Below are 21,177 nucleotides of genomic sequence, written 5' to 3' on the forward strand. Positions count from 1 at the left end.
TTCAAATCCTACCATACACAAACACCTAAAGAGTGGAAGAATCTCTACCTACTCTCAAAAGCCTACAGAAGTGAGCACGGCAATTTTGCTAGCAGGGCTTACACTAATAACATAAGCAGCTAGTTTTATTGTGCTTTTAAATTTACCCCAGGATTTCCTGCCTGCATCTCACCTCCCCATCTTGCAAAACGTGTTTGAATAAACCCTAGTGAGTTATGACTGAACTGGCTATCTTTTGTCTGCTCCCTGCCTTTCCAGGAGTTTGAGTAGACTTTGCTGACAGCTTGATTTACATGTGTTGACCTTTACAAGGTGTGAGGAACTCAGGATATGCCTGAATAGCTTCAGGTCACTTCTTGAATAGCTTCTTGAATTGAGACTAGTATCAGGCTTTTACTGAGGTCAAGCAAGGTTCATGATGGAGAATCTCATGTCATATTTAAGTTAGTATGTCAGCCTTTATACTTGTGCTGTGGTCTACAGAGATAAACCATATAATAAGTTCAGATTGACACACACAGCTGTTCACATCAGTGTTCAGTTTAAGTCGCCACACCAAAACAGCTTATTATTCATATGGGGAAACCCAGCCAGATGGGTGGGGTATAAATCATAAATTATTATTATTATTATTATTACTACTACTACTACTACTACTACTACTACTACTATTACTATTAATGTGGGTTGGTGAAGCATCTGTTTTGCATGTAGATGATCCCAGGTTTCATCTCTATCACTTCCAGGCAGGGTTGGGGGAGGTAGTACTGAGTTGGATGGACCAATGTTTTGCACATTTATAAACTGCTTTACAGCAGTTTATTTCATCAATGACTGTGTCACAACTCAGGGAAAGCCTTCTTAAACAGAAGCATCTTCAGTAGGCAGCCACCTAAAGATCATAACACTGAGTGCCTGTCTAATTTTGGCTGGTAATTAGGCTCTTTAAAAACAGGGCTGGGGAACCTGCAGCCTGCAAATTTCATGTGGGTGGTGAGGAGAAGCAAATGGCGGGAAAGAGGGTGGCAGAAATACAGTAAAGGGGTGCTCTGCCCACCTTATGGCTGGCCTGCCCACCACTGGCACCAGTCCTGCCCACAGCTGGCCTGCGGCCCCTGGCAGACCTTCCCCAAGGGAATGTGGCCCCTGACAGGAAAAAGGGTTCCCTGCCACAGAATAAAGTCAGGTGCTGGCACTGAAGTTCTGCTTTTTCACGGAACACCAATGCCACTAGATAGCAAAGGTGACCCTGAATTTTTCAACATCCTTTTGCCTTGCAGATAGATTGTTCTACATCTACACTTCAGGCACAACTGGGCTGCCCAAAGCTGCAATCATTGTCCATTGCAGGTGAGCAAAATCATAAGGGATCGCTCTGTGTGGTGGGGGTGAGGAGACTCCCAGTCAATTCTGTTTTGTGTTACTCCTTGAAAAAAAACAGGACTAAGTTTATTATAAACCCAAATCCAAAACAGCAGGTTGAAAGCATAGAAGCCCCATACTGTGCATATTTACTCAGAAGTAAGCTTAGGGTGCACAGGGCAGGCTGTGTGGTGCCCATACCTCATGGACCTACCCCCCCAAAATTCCTGAAACCTGAGGCAATTGAAAGTAGCTATCCTATCTCCTCTTCTCCAGGCTAAACATACTCAGCTCCCTTAACTGTTCCTCATAAGGCTTGGTTTCCAGACAAATACTGATCTCTCTCTCTGGTCTCCCAATTCAGGTATTTCCGAATGGCAGCCCTGGTTTTCAATGGCTTCCGCATGCGACAGGACGATGTGGTCTATGACTGCCTCCCCTTATACCACGCAGCAGGTAACGCCAGCACCTTTAACCTTTGTCTTTTCCAGACTTACCTTTAACCCATCTGCTTCACTTTTGTGATGGCTATATGGCTGAACAAAACGTTCAGCTGAAATGAAGGGAACTGATAGAAACACAGGATGCTGCGTCACACCGAGTCAAACTGTTGGTCCATCAAGAGCAGCAGCAGCAGCAGCATTTCAGACAAGAGCCTTTGCCAGCCCCACCCAAAGGACTGAACTTGGGACCTTCTGTGTCCTACCCACCATTCTGTACACTTGTTATTATTTAGAGGAAGGAAGTTCCAGGGTTCTGGAGGGACCCACTGAACATGATTCTCTGCGTGCCATTCCCAGGTGATTTCTCCCACCCAGGCACTGACTTGGCATGCTGGATTCTTCCCTTCCCAAGATCATGCCCTGGGGTCTTGTGTAGATTGGGTCCGAGCCAAACCGAGAACAGCAAAGTCTTGCTTCTCATAAGCTGGCCAGTCACCATTTTTAGTTCCAGATTTCCTGCTGGCTAAAATGGGTTTCCCTCTCACTCTTCTCTTCTAGGTAACATTGTTGGGGTTGGCCAATGCGTCCTGCATGGGATGACGGTCGTGATCAGGAAGAAATTCTCAGCTTCTAACTTCTGGGAAGACTGTGTGAAATACAACTGTACGGTGAGGCAGGGCTGAGACCACGGCTGTGCGGGTGGGGCAAAGAGGAGATCCATAGTATTGTAGAGTTGGAAAGGACCCCCCACAAGGTCCTACCCCCTGCAATGCAGGTTACACAGCTAAAGAATGCCTGGCAGATGGTCTTCCAACCTCCTCCTCCTCCTCCTCCTCATCATCATAAACATCATAAAAATGCATGTGTGAATATTTTTATATAACAAACAACAAAACACCACCCAAAGCAACAAATTCCTCCCAAAGGCAAACACATAGCAGCACATTTCCAAAGATTCTTAAGAGTCAGGGGATTGACTCAGTAGCTGGAACACCAAGAACCTGTAAGGTGGGTGGTGAGTTGGAGATTTTTCATCTCATGCAGACAAAGAATGCCAAGGCTGGAAGGTGGCAGCAGAAGAACAGGGCCCTTTCTGTGGTGGCTTCCTGTTTGTGGAACACTCTCCCCAAGGAGGCTCTCCAGGCACCTTCATTACATATCTATAGGCTCCAGATGAAAACACTGCTCTTAAACTAGGCTTTGTGCTGATTAAATGATCTATGGGCTTTTAAGGGGTTCCCCTCTCCAAGCCTTATTTTGAGAGCTGAATGCATTTCATTTAACATCCTGTGCCTAAAAGGGTGGGAGAGACATGAACTAAAACGTTATCTCTTTGAGAGGAGGGACAGGGTACAGATTTGTCAGGGGCCCACGTGAGAATCAAGGCTATCATTTCAAAGGTAGAAGACTGCATAGCTGCCACATGTAGGTTACCTCGTGCCATGCATCTCATTTTGTCCCTGACTGCTTCTTCCTCTGCTGTTGCCATCAGATCGTACAGTACATTGGGGAGATATGTCGGTACCTGTTGAACCAGCCTTCTCAAGAGGTGGAGAGGAAGCATCGGGTCCGGATGGCTTTGGGCAATGGCCTGCGGGCTTCCATATGGAAGGAGTTCACTGAGCGCTTTGGCATCCCCCAGATAGCCGAGTTTTATGGAGCCACCGAGTGCAACTGCAGTGTGGGCAACTTTGACAACAAGGTAAGGGCTGCCTTCATGCTGAAGGCATTGCTTGGTGTTTGCCCAGAGTGCCTGAGCTTTGGGCCCTGGGCCCCAGACCTCCTGTCCTTCATCCCTTTGCTTCCGTGGTGACCTCCAAAATTTTCTCCTCTGCAGCTGGGGGCTTGTGGCTTCAATAGCAGGATCCTTCCCAACATTTACCCCATCAACCTAGTCCGAGTGAATGAGGAAACTATGGAGCTGATCCGGGGACCTGACGGGCTCTGTATACGGTGCAAACCAGGTGAGGCTGGGTAGCAGCCCAGTAGGGTGGAGATCAGCTGGGTAATCCTTGAATGAGAATAGGAGGGAGAGAACAGCAGGGCTGGGGCACTGTGTTCCTGACTTCCATGTTGTAGTGTTCTCCAAGCAAGGAAGGATTGGACTCTGATTAATAGAATACACATGAAGCTTGACCAGTAAGACTCTGGGAGGAGGTGCCAATAATAATCCTCTCCACCACTCGACCCAGGTCGTTTTATTCACAAAAGAACTTTTTACACAGTGTTCGTAAGAACCAATCAGATTTCCTCTGAGCATTTGAAAAAAACCCCATGTGGGACAAAGTCAGATCAGAAGAAATTATTTTAACTACATATAAACTATTTCCTACTTGAGCAATCATGTCTAGTTCAGAGTAAATTAAATAGGAAGCAAGGAGGAATGCTTTTAGCAAAACCGCAGAGGTCATAAACAGGAATATTATTATGGCTGGGAGGGTGGGGTATAAATAATAATAATAATTATTATTAAAACAAAAAAAATTCCTTCCAGTAGCACCTTAAAGACCAACTAAGTTAGTAAGTTAGTCTTTAAGGTGCTACTGGAAGGAATTTTTTTTGTTTTGACTATGGCAGACCAACACGGCTACCTATCTGTAACAATAATTATTATTATTATTGTTAATTATTATTATTAATTGAAGACTAGTGTGGAAATGTAGAGAACTGAACTTAAGTTTGGGAAAAAAATAGAAACTGAGAAAAGCCCATCTCTAGGTCACAGTAGACCAGGGGTCAGCAACCTTTTTCAGCTGTGGGCCAGTCCACTGTCCCTCAGGCCATGTGGGGAGCTGGACTATATATTTTTTTGGGGGGAGGGGAATGAAGGAATTCCTATGCCCCACAAATAATCCAGAGATGCATTTTAAATAAAAGGACACATTCTACTCATGTAAAAACCGTCCAGAGGCTGGACTGAGAAGGCGATTGGGCCACATCCGGTCCCTGGGCCTTAGGTTGCCTACCCTTGCAGTAGACCCTCCAAGTGTCCCCATTTTCCAGGAACATTTTCATTGGTAAATGAATCCCTGAGCCATCTGAAGGAAATCCTGTATAGGGAAGTTTTTTCTTAATGTTTAATGTTTTATTATGTTTTTATATATGTTGGAAGCTGCCCAGATTGGCTGGGGCAACCCAGGAACATGTGTGGGGTATAAATAGTAAAATTATCATTATGGAATGAAATGCCCCTATTTTCATTGGAGAAATGTCACAGGGGGTTTTGATGAGTAGAGGTGGCAGGTGATTCATCCCTGAAGTGGAGCACATCAATAAACTTTTGGACTACTGTGGGTTCCTGCAGGTCTTTAGATGGAGCACTGGCCCCCAGGAGCTAGGACAAGACCAAGGACAGATGGGACCCTGTCAGACAGAGATCAATCCTCCTTTGCTCATTGTCCTCCTTCCGGGCTGATGACCATGATTCTTAAGCTACAGCCAACTCAAGCTCTCCTCTAAGAGAGAGTGCACCATAGACCTTGGGATGACACTTCACTTAAAATTCCTGGGATTCAGGGGCTTGGTTCACACACAGTTAAGCTAAGCCTAGGTTTAGCGTTACAATATGAGTGACAGCATGGCCACAAAGAGAAGACTGGAAGCTTCTTCTTCTATTCGAGATTAACCACAGTTTAGTGTTACAGTGGTACCTCTGGTTGCGAATGGGATGCGTTCCGGAGGCCCGTTCGCAACATGAGTAGAACACAACCCGCATCTGCTATCTGCGCGTGCGTGGGCCGCGATTTGCCGCTTCTGCGCATGTGCGTGATGGCATTTTGCACATCTGCACATGCGCGAGCGACGAAACCCGGAAGTAACCCTTTCCGGTACTTCCGGGTCGCCGCAGGACACAACCTGAAATGCTCAACCTGAAGCAAACGTAACATGAGGTATGACTGTATATCCATTAATCTTAGCAATGGCCTTCTGAAAAGCAGCCAGCTTCATAAATGTTACCGTCTTATACTTTTCTGTGTATAAGACAAAGATTATTTACATGATTGCCTCCCTAATGCAATTTAGGGGGGGAGGGAAGAAAATAAATGGATATTAAAGCAGCACTATACTACTTGTAAAGGAAGAGGTTAAACTGATAAGAGTTGATTCCTAGAGAGAGGACGCAGGCCATAGAGAAGGAAATGGCTAAAGTAATCTGCATAAGTCAGGGGTCCCCAAACTAAGGTCTGCGGGCCAGATAAGGCCCAAGGGACTCGTTCATCTGGCCCACGGCGACCCCCGCCTCCCACTGCTACCGCCTGCTCTTACCAGCACTGCACTGGTCGGAGGAGCACCGGAAATAGCTGGTGCGCATGCACAAGCGTTATTTCCGGTGCACATCTGGGTCAGAGGAGGCCCTTGCACATGCGCACAAGCTATTTCCGGTGCTCCTCCAACCTGGAAGTGTGCCGGAAATAGCGTGTGTGCACACGTATGGGCATGCGCTCCCCCGCCTTCCGGCCCGCCATGCAATTGGCGCTGGAGACACCAGCCCGGGGCGTGGTAAGTTTGCTGACCCCTGGCATAAGTCATAGCCAGCCCCAAAATCCACTGAACAGCAGAGCAATGGGTCATCTGTACCTGGGGAAATTGCAGTTCAAGTTAAAAAGTAAAAGTGTGATTTTCTGAGCTGTTTGAAGACAGAAGTTGTGCAGGGAAAATATGAGATGGGGATATTGTGCTCAGAGAGTTTTGGCAAGTGATGTTAGTCCTTCATGCATGAAAACTTCTGTTAATCTTTAAGTTGAAACAATACACTTAGTTGTCCTTATTATAAATGGAAGGAAAATCTATTTTTTCATGAGCTCACTACCAGCTGGGATCTGGTCAGTGCATGGATGGATGACTGCCTGGGATCCATGGGATCCAGAATGGAAGAAATGTGGGATATAAATGTTGGATATGAGAGTTTATTTTGCCTACACTTGCAGCATAATCATTTGTCCCTGTCATCTCGATCCAATGCTTTGGAATGCAGCTGGAAGATACTGTGGAGCAAAAGACGACCAAGTGTCAGGAGGCTCCTGGTCTGTACGTCCAGGTGGAGAGCAATTCTCCTTTTAACTCAGGGAACACATGTGCCCTTTCCCATGACATTGCTGCTCTGCCAAATGCCTCTTCTGCCTCCTCTTGCATTGCTATTATGTGGTGGCCATGTAAGGTGTCCTTCTCTGCCCACAGGAGAACCAGGCCAGCTGGTTGGGCGCATTGTCCAGAGCGATCCTTTGCAGCGCTTTGATGGCTACTTGAACAATGAGGCCAACAATAAGAAGGTTGCCCGTGATGTCTTCACCAAAGGCGACTGTGCCTATCTCACAGGTGAGGCCCTCCTTCTCCTATATATATTCTGCTGCCTCTGTGCAAAGCTGCCTTCTTCCAGGTAGCAAGACCATTTGCCTGCCTAATACCAACCAGTCTGCTTGCACTTACTGACAGTGACTTCCCAGGGATTCAGGCAAGGGTCTCTTGCAGCCCTGCCTGGAGGTGCCAATTGAATCTGGGACCTTCTGCATGCAAAGCAGATGATCTGCCACCAAGCCACATTCTTTTCTACATGGTGTTTAGGGAACAACTTGCACCTTAATATCAGCAAGACAAAGGGGATGGTGTTGGACTTTGGGAGAAAGAGAGGAGAACTGTACATCGGGGAGAGCTGTGTGGAGAGAGTCTCTCCCTCTAAATTCCTAGGAGTTTATCTCAGTGAAGACCTTACTTGGAAAATCAATACAACCCAGGTGTTTAAGAAAGCCCAACAGAGACTCCATCTCCTCAGAGTATTGCGGAAGAACGATGTCAATCAACATTTGATGATCTCCTTCTACCGGTCCACAATAGAAAGTGTCCTTTCATACTGCATCATGGTGTGGCACGCTGGTTTGACATCAACTGATAGGAAGTGCCTACAGAGGGTGGGGAATACAGCACAAGATATTATGGGCTATCCCATGAATCCACTGGATGAAACAGCGGAAGAACGTTGCCTCAGGAGAGTGAGGGAAATTCTCAGGGTTGATTCACACCCTGGCTGGCACTTTCTTGATCTCCTGCCCTCAGGCAGAAGATATAGAAGCATGATTAGTCGCACCAACAGGGTAAAGAACAGCTTCTATCCATGGGCTGTTGCATGTGGGTGTGCCTTAGTAAACGAGGGGAATTAAGACTAAGAGAGCTGAGTAGGGGGTGCTCGTGTAATCTCACTGTATACAAGTTGTACAGGTGACAATAAAGTATTTCAATTATTTCAATTTCAATTTCCCCCAATAGCACTGGAAGCTGCCTTATACTGAATCAGAATATTGGGACATAGTCTTCACCAAGTTGCCATTGGAATCCATTGACTTTCCCGTTCAGTTGGCCATTGGGGACTCCATTAAGCCTTCCTAACTTGGTGCTTTCCATACATTTTATTTCTTTTAAAAATTATTAAAGAAATAAAATGTATGCCCAAGAAATACTGTATTTTTCTGTGTACAACTTTGGGCAATCTCCCCACAAAAAGCTCAAAGTTGTTCTGTTTGATGTTTAAAATACTGGTTTATTAATTTGGGTTAAAAAAAAATAGGGGTTGTCTTATATATGGGGGCATTTTATACACGGAAACATACGGTATCTGGTGAACACCAAGTTGGGGATGAGTGCCCCAGTTTGGCCATCATGGGCCAACTCTTCTTTTTGCCTTCCATGGACAAGAATGGAGGATCAGAACGCTCTTTTGGATTTTGTGAGGGGCCCTGCAACAAAACATTGCAGTGTGAAGAGCTCCTACTCCAATCCATTCTCCCTCTGTCCTGGTTTTGTTTGTTTCCACCACCAATGCGCCATGAAACACACTCAGTCCTCATTGGACTGTTTTTTGGGGTGGAAAGGTCATCCGTTCATTGCCCCCCCCAATTTTCTTATTCTGCACACCTCAATGTTCCCAAGAACCTGTTGATACCTTATGAATGGTGTTATTTAGGTTTTATAAGCAACAACACTCACCTCTGAATATTGGAAATAGAAAGAGTGTTTTTAAAAATTACCTGGAAGTGAGTTCCTTGTTCCAACAGTTGCATTGGCTACCAGTCTGTTTCCAGGCACCATTCAAAGTGCTGGTTATGACCTATAAAGTCCTACACAGGTTAGACCCAAGCGATCTGAAAGACTGTATTCACTCATACGAACCTTCCTGGTTCCTCAGATCTTCAGGAGAGGCCCATCTCTCAGTCCTTCCACCCTCACAGGGATGCCTGGTGGGGACATGGGAGAGGGCCTTCTCAGGGGTGACTGCTCCCAGACTCTGGAACTCCCTCCCTAGAGAAGCCAGACGGGCTTCCTCCTTGCTGTGCTTCTGCTGGCAAGTGAAGACCTTCCTATTCCAACAGCCCTTTGGGAATTGATGGCTTTTGAGGAAAAGGCTGGTGCCATGTCGTTTTTATTGCTATTATCTGTGTTTTTAAGGCATCTTTTTATACAATTTTATTCCCATTAGGGTCTAGTTACATTTTAACTATTCTCTTTTCTATGTTTTGAGCTTGATCTATTTTATCTGTGTAAGCATGCCTTGAGTCCTGGACTGGGGGAAAGCCAGGATATAAACAACTTATTCTTATTCTTATTCTTATTCTTATTATTATTTGCTAGTTGCAAAGCGACTTACAACCAAATAATAACTGCTGGGTGCTGTAGTGATAAAGGCACAGGTGGCGAAGGACCACACTTTCATCTTACTGTGAGTTCTTTATCTCTCTCCCAAACCCCACCCCGCAATGGCTCCCTTTAGGTGATGTTCTGATCATGGACGAGTTGGGCTACATGTTCTTCCGAGACCGCACAGGAGACACTTTCCGCTGGAAGGGCGAGAACGTCTCCACGACGGAGGTGGAGGGGATGCTCAGTCGCATCCTAAACATGACAGATGTTGTGGTCTACGGGGTGGAAGTTCCAGGTAATGGGTGGCAAGCGTTTCTGGGTTCTCCACCAGTGTTGCCCTTCTCTTTTCCTGCAGGGCATACAGCTAATTACTATATATACTGGTAGTTCACTGGACTGTTTGAGGTAGCTCAGCAAGAGTTTCTGACTCCAAACTGTTTAAAATAGCACCAAGTAAAAACTCCACACACTGGTCTTGGGGCTGTGAGGATCACAGTCCTGTTTGTTTCCAGACCCAGTTATTCAACGTGCTGTTTTGTTTATAATCTTTACAGCTCCAAGCCAGGGACAAGGAACACGCAGCCCTCCCAGGTGCTGTTGGGCTCTCATCATCTCTGACCAGCATGGCCAATAGTCAAGGATGATGGGATTTGTAGTCTAACAACATCTGGAGAGCCAAAAGAGTTCCATCCCTCTTCTAAATGTTCTGGGCCCAATATATTTCAGGGAATGTCTTCAACCTCATGAATTTCATGGGAATGTATTCAACCTACCCCTGGCAAGTGGTAAAATAATTTGTGGATGAATCAAACTCCTGCAGTCACTTGTCAACTAGAAGATTTCATTCTGTGATATTTTGGCATGATGGAACAACACAGCTTAGGAAAAGGGGGAATGGCGGTGCGGTCCTTGCTCAAGTAGAGGTCTTTGGTCCCTACTTTTAAATTTATTTGGAACTGCTGGTGCAAACCTTTAAAGCCCTTCCTAGCCTATGAGCAGACTACCTCAGGGATCACCTCTTCTCCATTTGCTCTGGCTTATAGATCGGCTTCTGAGTCTTCTGCTCTACATCCCATCACCATTTGCGATACAATGGGCAGCTATGAGAGATGGAGCCTTCTCGCTGGTGGTGCTGTAGTTCAGCCCTTATGGTCCCTGCCCTAAAAAGGTCCTGATAGTCACTATGGACACATCCACACCATACATTTACAGCAGTATCATACCACTTTAAAGAGTTGTGGCTTTCCCCAAAGCTGGGGTGAAACTAGACTTTATTTCACCCAGGTCAAAGACTCAGCCAAATGTGCATTTGTACACACACACACACACACACACACACACACACAGGCTTGGAAGCCCAATGGTGCCCCTCTGGAAGCTTCACCCAGGGCAAAAGCCATGACTAGACCCCACCCCAACCCCATAGCTGCAAAAAAGCATCCTGGGAACTCCTGAATGATGTTAGGCAACCCCTATTCCCCTCTGTAGGGAATTTCTAGAGTACTGTTACCATTGATCACTCTTCCCAGGGTGCTCTGGGAACTGTATCAATGGGAAGGGGAATAAGGGTCTCTTAACAAACCATAGCTTCTAGGATTCTTTGGGAGAAGCCATGACTGTTTAAACTGGTGTGATAGTGCTTTAATTAGATGGTGCAGGTGTAGTTGTTCAGAGTCATCTTCAAACTGTTGTGGAAAGAACCATTTTGAAGGAGTTGCTGCTATTTAGTGCCCAATATTGGAAGGTCGGTGGTTCTAATCCCCATGACGGGGTGAGCTCCCGTTGCTCAGTCCCTGCTCCTGCCCACCTAGCAGTTTGAAAGCATGTCAAAGTGCAATTAGATAAATAGGTACTGCTCCGGTGGGAAGGTAAACGGTGTTTCTGTGTGCTGCTCTGGTTTGCCAGAAGCGGCTTAGTCATGCTGGCCACATGACCCGGAAGCTGCTTGCAGACAAACGCCGGCTCCCTCGGCTTATAGAGCAGGATGAGTGCGCAACCCTGGAGTCATCTGTGACTGGATCTAACAGTCAGGGGTACCTTTACCTTTATTGACAATTAAAATAGTCCCCCCCCCCCCCCGTTCAGGATAGGATGGGGTAGCAGGCAGCAAGGTATGTGTGAGGAGAATTGAGGCAGGCAAGGAACCAGTCGTGAGCTATCCCCGCCTTGATTTTTCTCACCAGAACTCCAGCAAGGGGGTGGGGATGCATTTCTATTCAAATTCTCACACCACCTTTACTTTCTACTTGAATTGTTACCTTTATTGCATAAGCATGGATTTTAGAATGTGCCTTCATGTTTTAACTGATTTATTACTTGAAATTAAAATTATAAGCCATGGGGACGGGAAAGGGATTTGATGTTGTGCAAAGTATGAGATTTCAGCTTCTTCCTCTGCAAGCAGAACAATGCAGCGTGGGATGTGATTCCTCAGTAGACTTGTGTTCCTTGCAGCAGTGCAGAATTTTGTATCATTCAGTTTTCATGATGCAGTTGCATTCAGGAGTCGACTATAAGGCAGAGCTTTGCAGTTCAGTTATGACAGAAGTTTACTTGCATACTTACTTCTGCTGTGGTTACTGAGTTATTTTTGCCTTTTGCACACTCAGGATAGATAAAGGATTTTGGATAACTATTTATTTATTTTTTGTTTTAACTTTGTAAAAAAAAAAAATTTGAAAAAGCGTATTAGATAAAACGGAAGGTAAAACATGAACAGAGTTACCAGGAATTAAATACAGTCATACCTCGGGTTACAGACGCTTCGGGTTGTGTTTTTTTCAGGTTATGGACACGCCGAAACTCGGAAGTACTGGAATGGGTTACTTCTGGGTTTCGGCGGTCGCACATGCGCAGAAGCGCCAAATTGCAACCAGTGTGTGTGCAGACGCGGGTTGCAAATGCTGCGGGTTGTGAACGTGCCTCCCACACGGATCACGTTCGCAACCCAAGCGTCCACTGTATATGTATCTGCTTCCATGTGAAATAGCTTTAAGCAGCACTGGATTTAGGGTGGTGCAGGGAGTTACCCCACACAGGGTGCTGAGCCGAGGGAGCAGAAATTTTTGGCCTCACTCAGGGTGCCATACTACCAAAGATTACCAAAGTCCACCTCTGGTATTAAGGTGCGTATCTGTGTGTGGCTGTGGCCCCACCCACTTTTGGCTGTGCCTCTGCCCAGTAGTGGAACTCTAACAGTTTCCCCCAGGATAACAGCTAACAGCTTTCCAAGGTGAACAGCCAATGAAGCTGAATACCGAAATATTGAGGGTGGGTAAAAGAAAATATTTCTTTACACAGCACAAAATTAAACTCTGGCACTTGCTCCTCAGGAGGCAGTGATGCCACCAACTTTGGTGGCTTTAGAAGAAGATGAGGAGAGGGCTATCCATGGCAGCTAACCACAATGGCTCTGCTTTGCCTCCACGGTCAGAGGCAGCAATGGTTCTGAATACCAGTTGCTGGAAACCACAGGAGAGGAGAGGGCTGTAGAAACTGAAAGAGCGTCTCCACCCCCATCGTTCAGCCAGGACACTGAGGTCCAGTGCCAAGGGCCTTCTGGCAGTTCCCTCACTGCGAGAAGCAAAGCTACATTGAACCAGGCAGAGAGCCTTATCGGTGGTGGCACCCGCCCTGTGGAATGCCCTTCCACTAGATGCCAAAGAGAACAACTACCAGACTTTTAGAAGACATCTGAAGGCAGCCCTCTTTAGGGAAGCTTTTAATGTTTAATAGACTATTGTATTTTAATATTCTGTTGGAAGCCACCTAGAGTGGCTGGGGAAGCCCAGCCAGATATGCAGGGTAAAAATAAATTATTATTATTATTATTATTATTATTATTATTATTATTATTATTATTAACAACTCTATGAGAATAGCTCTAGAAACCTCAGAGTGTGTTTTTTGTGTTCTAGGAACTGAAGGGAAGGCTGGGATGGCAGCAGTTGTGGATCCAGACCATTCCTGTGACTTGGAGAGCTTTGCAGAGGAAATGAAGAAGGCGCTGCCTGCTTATGCCCGACCTGTTTTCCTGCGTCTGCTTTCGGAAGTGCACAAGACAAGTGAGTCTCCTTGACAGAGATACAGAAGAAGCTTTAATCTTATTGTGAAACATGGAGTTTTTCTTGGAATGTTTTTCAGAAGCCACATCAGTGTAAAATCAGTCTGTAAACAAATTGCACCTACAGAAAAGGAGACTCTTTTCTGCTCCACACGTGAGCTGTTAATACTTTTCTGGAATGTAGTTCAGCACAAATGCATTTATTTAATACAATTTCTAACAAATAAGCCACAGTATGGCTTGCGTCAGCTGAACCTGGGTCATGGTTTGAAGGAAGAAAATTGAACCTAGCAGTTCGAAATCACGTCAATGTGCAAGTAGATAAATAGGTACCGCTCCGGCGGGAAGGTAAACGGCGTTTCCATGCGCTGCTCTGGTTCGCCAGAAGTGGCTTAGTCATGCTGGCCACATGACCCGGAAGCTGTCTGCAGACAAATGCCGGCTCCCTCGGCCAATAAAGTGAGATGAGCGCTGCAACCCTGGAGCCATCCGCAACTGGACCTAACAGTCAGGGGTACCTTTACCTTTACCTTAAGAACATAAGAAGATTCTGCTGGGTCAGAACAAAGGTCCATGCAGTCCAGCATCCTGTTCTCACAGTGGCCACCCAAATGCCTGTGGGAAACATGCAAGAAGGATCCGACCACAAGACCCCTTCCCCAACCCATAGCTTCCTCCATGTGCTGCATATTATATAGTTTCTCCATGCCTTTGCTTCTGCAAAGAAAACCTCCACCGTCCTTTCCACTTGTGGTCTCTTCCAACTCTATGATTCTGTGATTCTATGCCCTGTTCCCATTACCCCTAATAAAAAGGCTTCTGGTCTTTTGGGGAGAGTTACCTTAAATATCTTTTTAATCTCATTATAGATCATCCCCCAAAAGTCTCTAGCCACTTTACCCACCCACCACATGTGATAAAATGAACATTCTGCTTCTTTACATTTCCAGCAGATGTTTGGTGCAAATTTATACATCTTTGCCAACTTACTTGGTATCAGATACCACCTGTGTATCATTTTCCCTCAGAGTGTAACACACTGTGGATTTCAGCCCAGATTTCCACAACTTTCCCTATAGTTCTGATTCTATATTACGCCCCATATCCTCAGCCCAATGGATCATGGCAGATTTAACCATTTCATCTTTGGCTTCCCATTCTAACAATATCTTATCCATCCTCAAAATCAGTTTTTCTCTATTGCATCACAGAACAACTAATAAAGCGAAAGGATATGTGGACAGTCTGGTATAAATCCACCACTAATACACTTGTGAGTGGGACGCAGGTGGCGCTGTGGGTTAAAGCCTCAGCGCCTAGGGCTTGCCGATCGAAAGGTCGGCGGTTCGAATCCCTGCGGCGGGGTGCGCTCCCGTCGTTCGGTCCCAGCGCCTGCCAACCTAGCAGTTCGAAAGCACCCTCGGGTGCAAGTAGATAAATAGGGACCGCTTACCAGCGGGAAGGTAAACGGCGTTTCCGTGTGCGGCTCTGGCTCACCAGAGCAGCGATGTCACGCTGGCCACGTGACCCGGAAAGTGTCTCCGGACAGCGCTGGCCCCTGGCCTCTTAAGTGAGATGGGCGCACAACCCCAGAGTCTGTCAAGACTGGCCCGTACGGGCAGGGGTACCTTTACCTTTAATACACTTGTACAGTGGTACATCGGGTTAAGAATTTAATTCGTTCTGGAGGTCTGTTCTTAACCTGAAACTGTTCTTAACCTGAGGTACCACTTTAGCTAATGGGACCTCCCGCTGCCGTCACGTGATTTCTGTTCTCATCCTGAGGTAAAGTTCTTAACCCGAGGTACTATTTCTGGGTTAGTAGAATCTGTTACCTGAATCGTCTGTAATCCAAAGTACCACTGTCTTGCATCAGTGACATGCTGCAGAATAACACACAACCCCCCGCCCAAAGCACCAATCTGGAGGGGCACAGAATGTCCTCCAAAACTTCACACCTGCTTTCCACACACCTACACCCATCACCTGCTGCTAGACGTAGCTGTTTCAGTAGGGCTGGTCCTGATGTCAGATGATGATGATGATAATAATAATAATAATAATAATAATAATAATAATATTTATACCCCACCTCCCCAGCCAGAGCCAGGCTCAGAGCAGCTAACACCAGTAAAATTACAGTAAAAACATAATAGCGGGGGAAAACCAATTTAAAATACAGGTTAAAATGCAATTTAAAATCCAGCCTCATTTTAAAAGTAGCCCATAGATCAAAACCATAAGGGGAGGGAAACATAAGGGTCAGACTGAGCCCAAACCAAAGGCCAGGTGGAACAGCTCTGTCTTGCAGGCCCTGCGGAAAGATTATCAAGTCCCGCAGGGCCCTGGTCTCTTGTGACAGAGCGTTCCACCAAGTCGGGGCCAGTGCTGAAAAGGCCCTGGCCCTAGTTGAGACCAATCTAACCACCTTGACACTTGGAACCTCCAAAATGCTCTGTAACTGGTGAACATATAGCATGGCAGCAAGTGTACTGCTCCTGGCTCAGTGGCAGAACATTTGCATCCCTGCCAGAAGCCCCAGAAAGCCACTGCGAATCAGTGTGGACAATACTTGAGCTGGTTCAGTAAAAGGCAGTTTCCTTCCTGCACCCCTAGGCATACATTTAATTACCGTACTTTTCGCTTTCCCTTTACAATGAAGAGCTGAGGAGAAAACACAAGGACAACATCCCTTAATGCTTTTTCTTTTTCTTCTTCTTCTTCCTGCCTCCCTTCCTCTACTCAGGTACCTTCAAGTTCCAGAAAATGGACCTGCGTAAGGAGGGATATGATCCCAATGTGGTGAAGGACAAGCTTTATTTCCTTGAGCCCCGGCAGTGCCGCTACCTCCCGTTGAACGAGGACATCTTCAAGAGAATCCAGTCAGGACAAATGAAGCTGTGAAACAGCCCCTGATCTTCTCCGTGACTTCTGCCCCCTTGTCTAGGGTAGGGTGGTGGGACTGGAGTTTGCATAGGAAAGGAAAAGCCAGTGATGGTTAGAGATTTAACAAAATGGCGGGGGGGGGGGGAGGGAGGAGGCACAGCGAGTTGGTTTTTTTGGTTTCGTTTATGATTTGACCTGTTTTTGTAGAAGACGATGGCCAATGGCTGCCTCCCCCAACCTGGTGCCCTCCAGGAATTTCGGACTATAACTCCCATCGTGAGGGATGCTTGCTATATGGTTTGCAGGGGGACAGCTGGGGGCAGGGGGGGGGGCAGGTTGATGCATACCAAAGCACAGAAGCACTATGGCTTTATTTTCTACTTGGTTGGAACAGTGGCCATGCTGTTTCCTGTTCCTCTGGGTCGAGCATGCTAGGTCAGTGTGTCAGTTTCAAAGGCTCTGCCCTCCGGTTCCCTAGGCCCCATCCACCGCTCTACATTTAAAACAATACCACACCATTTTCAACAGCCATGGCTCCCACCCCCACAAATAATTCTAGGAACTAAAGTTTGTTTAAGGTGCTGAGGTGTTTTGCTCTGTGAGTGGGCCTCCTATCAACTTTCGGGACCCTTAGCAAACTACATCTCCCAGGATTCTTGGGAGGGGAAGCCACGACAGTTAAAAGCGGAACGGTACTGTTTTAAATCTATAGTGTGGACGAGGCCCTGATCTCCCTTTGCCCCTTTTCTGTGTTTCCCCATAGGACCCACAAGGGCTGCACTGCTTCATTACGCCTCTAGGTGGTGCCATTGTGCTTCCTTTCTCTGGGGTCCACTTTGATTGATCCTTCTCCCTTGCCATGGTTGTGATTATAACTTTTTAAGAGGAGAGATTGTCTTTCTCGACTGCGCTGTCCCTAGTTTGTGGAGTGGGCAGGAAGGGCACAGTGACTCAACTTATTCCAGGGATATGGGTGGTGTGTTTGGTTTGGTTTTACTTTCACAAATGGATGTTTATTTGTATGTGCGGGTTTTCATATTATTATTATTTTGCAATTTATTGCAAGTTCCATTTTGTTTTTAAAGAAACAGGAAAGGGTTAACGGCAAGCTTGCAATTCTGCCTACAGTGCAAGCTGGTTGGCTTTTCATTCTCCCCCCCCCCCTTTTTTTTTTTTTGTACAGTAGTCTGGCCAACAGCATCTCATTCTGTGTCTCATGTATGAACACAGACGTCTTCATTCCGCTTCTCCTACAGGGGTGGGGGAGCTTTAAAAGGGTCAGAGGCAAAAATTCTCCTTTGGTCAGTTTCTTCATCTGTTTGCTCAGCAGTTGTGTCTCAGTGTGAATCCCACCTGTTTCTTAAGTTTTGCTAGGTGGCCTTTCCACCTCCTGCATTTTCAGAAAGGTGTGTGTGTGTGCGCGCGCGCTTGCGCTTCAAATTGCTCTTAAGTGATTTTCACGAACAAAGATAGAGGGGCATGTTGGTTGCTTGGCTTCCTCAAACCCACCACTGACAATGGCACAGTGTACTATCAGGATGGCACTAGGGTGCATGTGCAAATAGGACCCCATGAATGCATCCCTGTTCCAGAGGAGCAGGTGCATGGCACTTGTGGGTTGTTCATTTTATATGCATGGGGACAAGGGGGCCTGGTGCCAGCTGCCCAAGGCAGTCCAGAAGGCTCAGGGCCACCACAGGTTCCATTTAATTCCTTGTGTCACCAGGGTGGAGCCTTGCCTGAGATGAAGTCCTGTTTGGGTGTGAGCCAGGTGATCCCATTCATGCTATGATTCTGTCTCTCTACTTAGCCATAGAACTGAATGGCAGGACCCTTGCTGGGGAAAAGGAAGCCCAGCCTCACCTCACTAGCACCTATCGGAAGTGTCAGTCCAAACGATTGATGAGTGCTTCAGTTCTTCTGCTATGTGCAATGTTTGCACACGTGCTGTGAGTTACTGCACACCTGTTTGGGAGAGGCCACAGCCCAGCTGTAGAGCATGTGCTTTTGCATATAGAGACAAAGGTTGCTGCTTCAGTCTGTGGCAGGGCTGGGGAGAATCTCTGCCTGAGACCGTGGAGGAGTTTGCTGGCCACACTGGACTTGGATGGAGCAATGCTTTGACTTCACACAAGACAGCTCCTTATCTCTTAGTACTTTGCACAAGGGTGTGCATTGGTGCCATCCAGCATAGCTGTCAACTTTCAGATTTGAAAATAAGGGATCAGCAGCCTCACCTGTCCCAGGCACAGTCTACGGGATATCTAACAATCCAGAATAGCAGCGGGAAATGGCGCTGGAATAAGGGAATTTCCCACAAAAAAAGGGAAGGTTGACAGCCATGGCCATCCAGGCAGGACTCTGGGGAAGGGATCTAAGGACCCCCTCAGCAGGGCTGGCTTACCATATTTTGAAGTAAGTTCCTCCAGTCTAAAATGGCCTAAATGTAGAAGGATGGGAGAATAATCTCAGCGTTTGTAGCAACCCGGGAGTTCTTGGATCTAGTGCTATCCTGCAAGGCATAAGGCGTCTGCTCAGCTTCCTTTCAGCAACCTCCAAGGCAGGGGGTGGGGAGCCTGTGGCCTGTCAGGTGTCATCCAGCTACGGCTCCCTTCATCCCTCGGCTATGCTGATGGGAGCTGTGTTGCCACAGGACCCCTGACCCCACTCAGAGGAAGTCAGGGCCCTTTGCTCTCTTGCTGCAGGCTGCTTTTGGGACTTCAGCTAGCCATTTGCCAGTTTTAATGCCAAAGTCCTTGCCCAGAAATATTTTAGGTAGAAAAAAAACACCTCTGTTGTTTGTGAGTAGGGTAATTGTCTTGGGAGTTGTAAATCAGAAAGGGGAGGGCTGTAACCAAAGGCATGCAGAAGGCATGCAACCCCGGCCATTGCCAGGTAGAGCTGGGAGAGACTCCTGTCCAAAAACCCAGAGGGCCACTGCCAGTCAGTGTCACCAATACTGAGCTATATGGACCAATTGTCCGGCTCTGTATAAGGCAGCTTCTTGTGTTCCCACTGCCATCAGCCCAGGGTGGTATCCTAGTGGGTTCTACTCAGAGTAGTCCAATGGAAATTAATGAACCTGAGTTTGTCATGTCCATGAATTTCAGCAGGACAGCTTTCACTAGCACCAATATATTGTAAGATGCACCCTCTTCCCCAAAATAATGTTTAGCAGGTTGAAGTTGGAACAGTTTGCTTTGAACTGCATGGTTTCTCCACAAGGGCAGAAATCCAGTTTCTCTTGAGACACCAGCGTCACTTCCAGCCAGGTGACATGTTCATTCAGCACTCAATCTGATCTGTTTACAAAAGCACAAACATGAGAGTGACTTTTTCCGATAGGCTTGGGCTGCACTTCTTTTCAGTGCATTTCCCCTTCAATTTCCTTATTGCAAAAGTTAGGGCAGGGGGTTAGGAGCGGACAGCAGGTTTGTTGCGCAAGGGCATGAATGAAATTTTAATTTGCCGCCTGAATTTGCCCGCATTTCTTTGGCTCCCCCCTTAAGAATAGCAACAGCCTGGGAAGCATTGGTGGTTATTGAGGCAGACTAAACCTTGTCTGCTGGTCCTACAAAATAGGAACCAGCATAGAGGGGCAGTGCTTGAATTACTGGACTAGTGAGCACCTATGTCAGAAGAACTTTAGGTGATTCAAAAGCAGTGTAACTGCACCAGCTGAAGATATTTGGGAGCTCCAGTAATGATGTTGCCCTTCTTTGCTTTGTACTCATGAGAGGTAGACTTTGCTGCAGTTGCTTTGAGGGCTCTTTTGTGCCTCTAGATTCCTCTGTCTCTCTCTGTCTCTGTCTCTGTCTCTGTCTCTGTCTGTTTCTCTCTCTCCGTGTGTGTGCGTGTGTGTGTGTGTGTGTGTACACTCACATGTATTGATTTGGATTGGGAAGCAAATCATAGGCCTGCCTTCTGGATCTCCCCTGGTGTCAGGGCTTGACCTGCGATTTCAGGGTTTTAGCCTCCTTTATAGGGTCTTCACATGGGTGAAAGAAAAAAAATCAAGATGAGAAGGGCAGAAGAGCAGAAGAGCAAAGAGTAAGGTTACCACAACTTCCCTCATAGAGCTTCGGTATGCTGATGACAACGTAGTGTGACCTCCAAAGCATCCTAAATGTCTTCACAGAAGCTTACGAAAAGCTTGGCCTATCACCCAACATTCAAAAAACCAAATTGCTGCACCAACAAGTACAAAACAACCCCTCTGCAGCGCCACAAATCCAACTCAATGGTGTAACGTTGGAAAATGTCAATCACTTCTCCTACCTGGGCAGTTACCTTCCCACAAGGGCTAACATTAATGCCGAAATCCAGCATTGCCTGAGCTCTGCGAGTGCGGCTTTCTCCCAATTGATGTGCAGAGTGTTTGAGGACCGTGACAGTTGCAGGGAAACCAAAATGCTTGTTTACAAAGATATTGTACTAGCAACCTTACTGTATGCTTGTGAAACATAGACCACATAAACTCCATCTCCAACTCCTCGAAAAATTCCATCAACAGTGTCTCCGAAAAATTTTACATGTCACTTGGGAAGACAGGCGAACTAATACCAGTGTACTGGAAGAAGCTTCTTCAACATCAACTTCGTTGGACTGGTCATGTTGTGTGGATGTCTTCCAAAGCAACTACTCTATTCCGAACATAAAAATCGAAAGCGGAATGCTGGTGGTCAACAAAAGAGGTTTAAAGACTTTCTCAAGGCAGATCTAAAAAATGTAGTATAAACACTAAAAATTGGAAAACACTTGCCTGCGAGTGCTCCAGTTGGACAACAGCCTTTA

General features: G+C 46.5%; 1 protein-coding gene across 2 annotated transcripts in view; it reads left to right on the plus strand.

The window, feature by feature from the left end:
* The window catches only part of SLC27A4 (solute carrier family 27 member 4), a 38,406-nt gene extending 18,950 nt beyond the window's left edge, over window positions 1-19,456 (plus strand). For both annotated transcript variants that reach the window (XM_079962080.1, XM_079962081.1), the window contains exons 6-14: window positions 1,281-1,350; window positions 1,727-1,818; window positions 2,364-2,473; window positions 3,298-3,507; window positions 3,643-3,769; window positions 6,984-7,121; window positions 9,565-9,729; window positions 13,352-13,498; window positions 16,244-19,456. In XM_079962080.1, the coding sequence (XP_079818206.1) occupies window positions 1,281-1,350; window positions 1,727-1,818; window positions 2,364-2,473; window positions 3,298-3,507; window positions 3,643-3,769; window positions 6,984-7,121; window positions 9,565-9,729; window positions 13,352-13,498; window positions 16,244-16,401 (1,217 nt within the window). In that variant the 3' untranslated portion in view covers window positions 16,402-19,456. The remainder of the gene's footprint in view (window positions 1-1,280; window positions 1,351-1,726; window positions 1,819-2,363; window positions 2,474-3,297; window positions 3,508-3,642; window positions 3,770-6,983; window positions 7,122-9,564; window positions 9,730-13,351; window positions 13,499-16,243) is intronic.
* The last annotated feature ends 1,721 nt before the right edge of the window (window positions 19,457-21,177 follow it).

This window comes from Podarcis cretensis (assembly GCF_951804945.1).
Source record: "Podarcis cretensis genome assembly, chromosome: Z".
Lineage (NCBI taxonomy): Eukaryota > Metazoa > Chordata > Lepidosauria > Squamata > Lacertidae > Podarcis > Podarcis cretensis.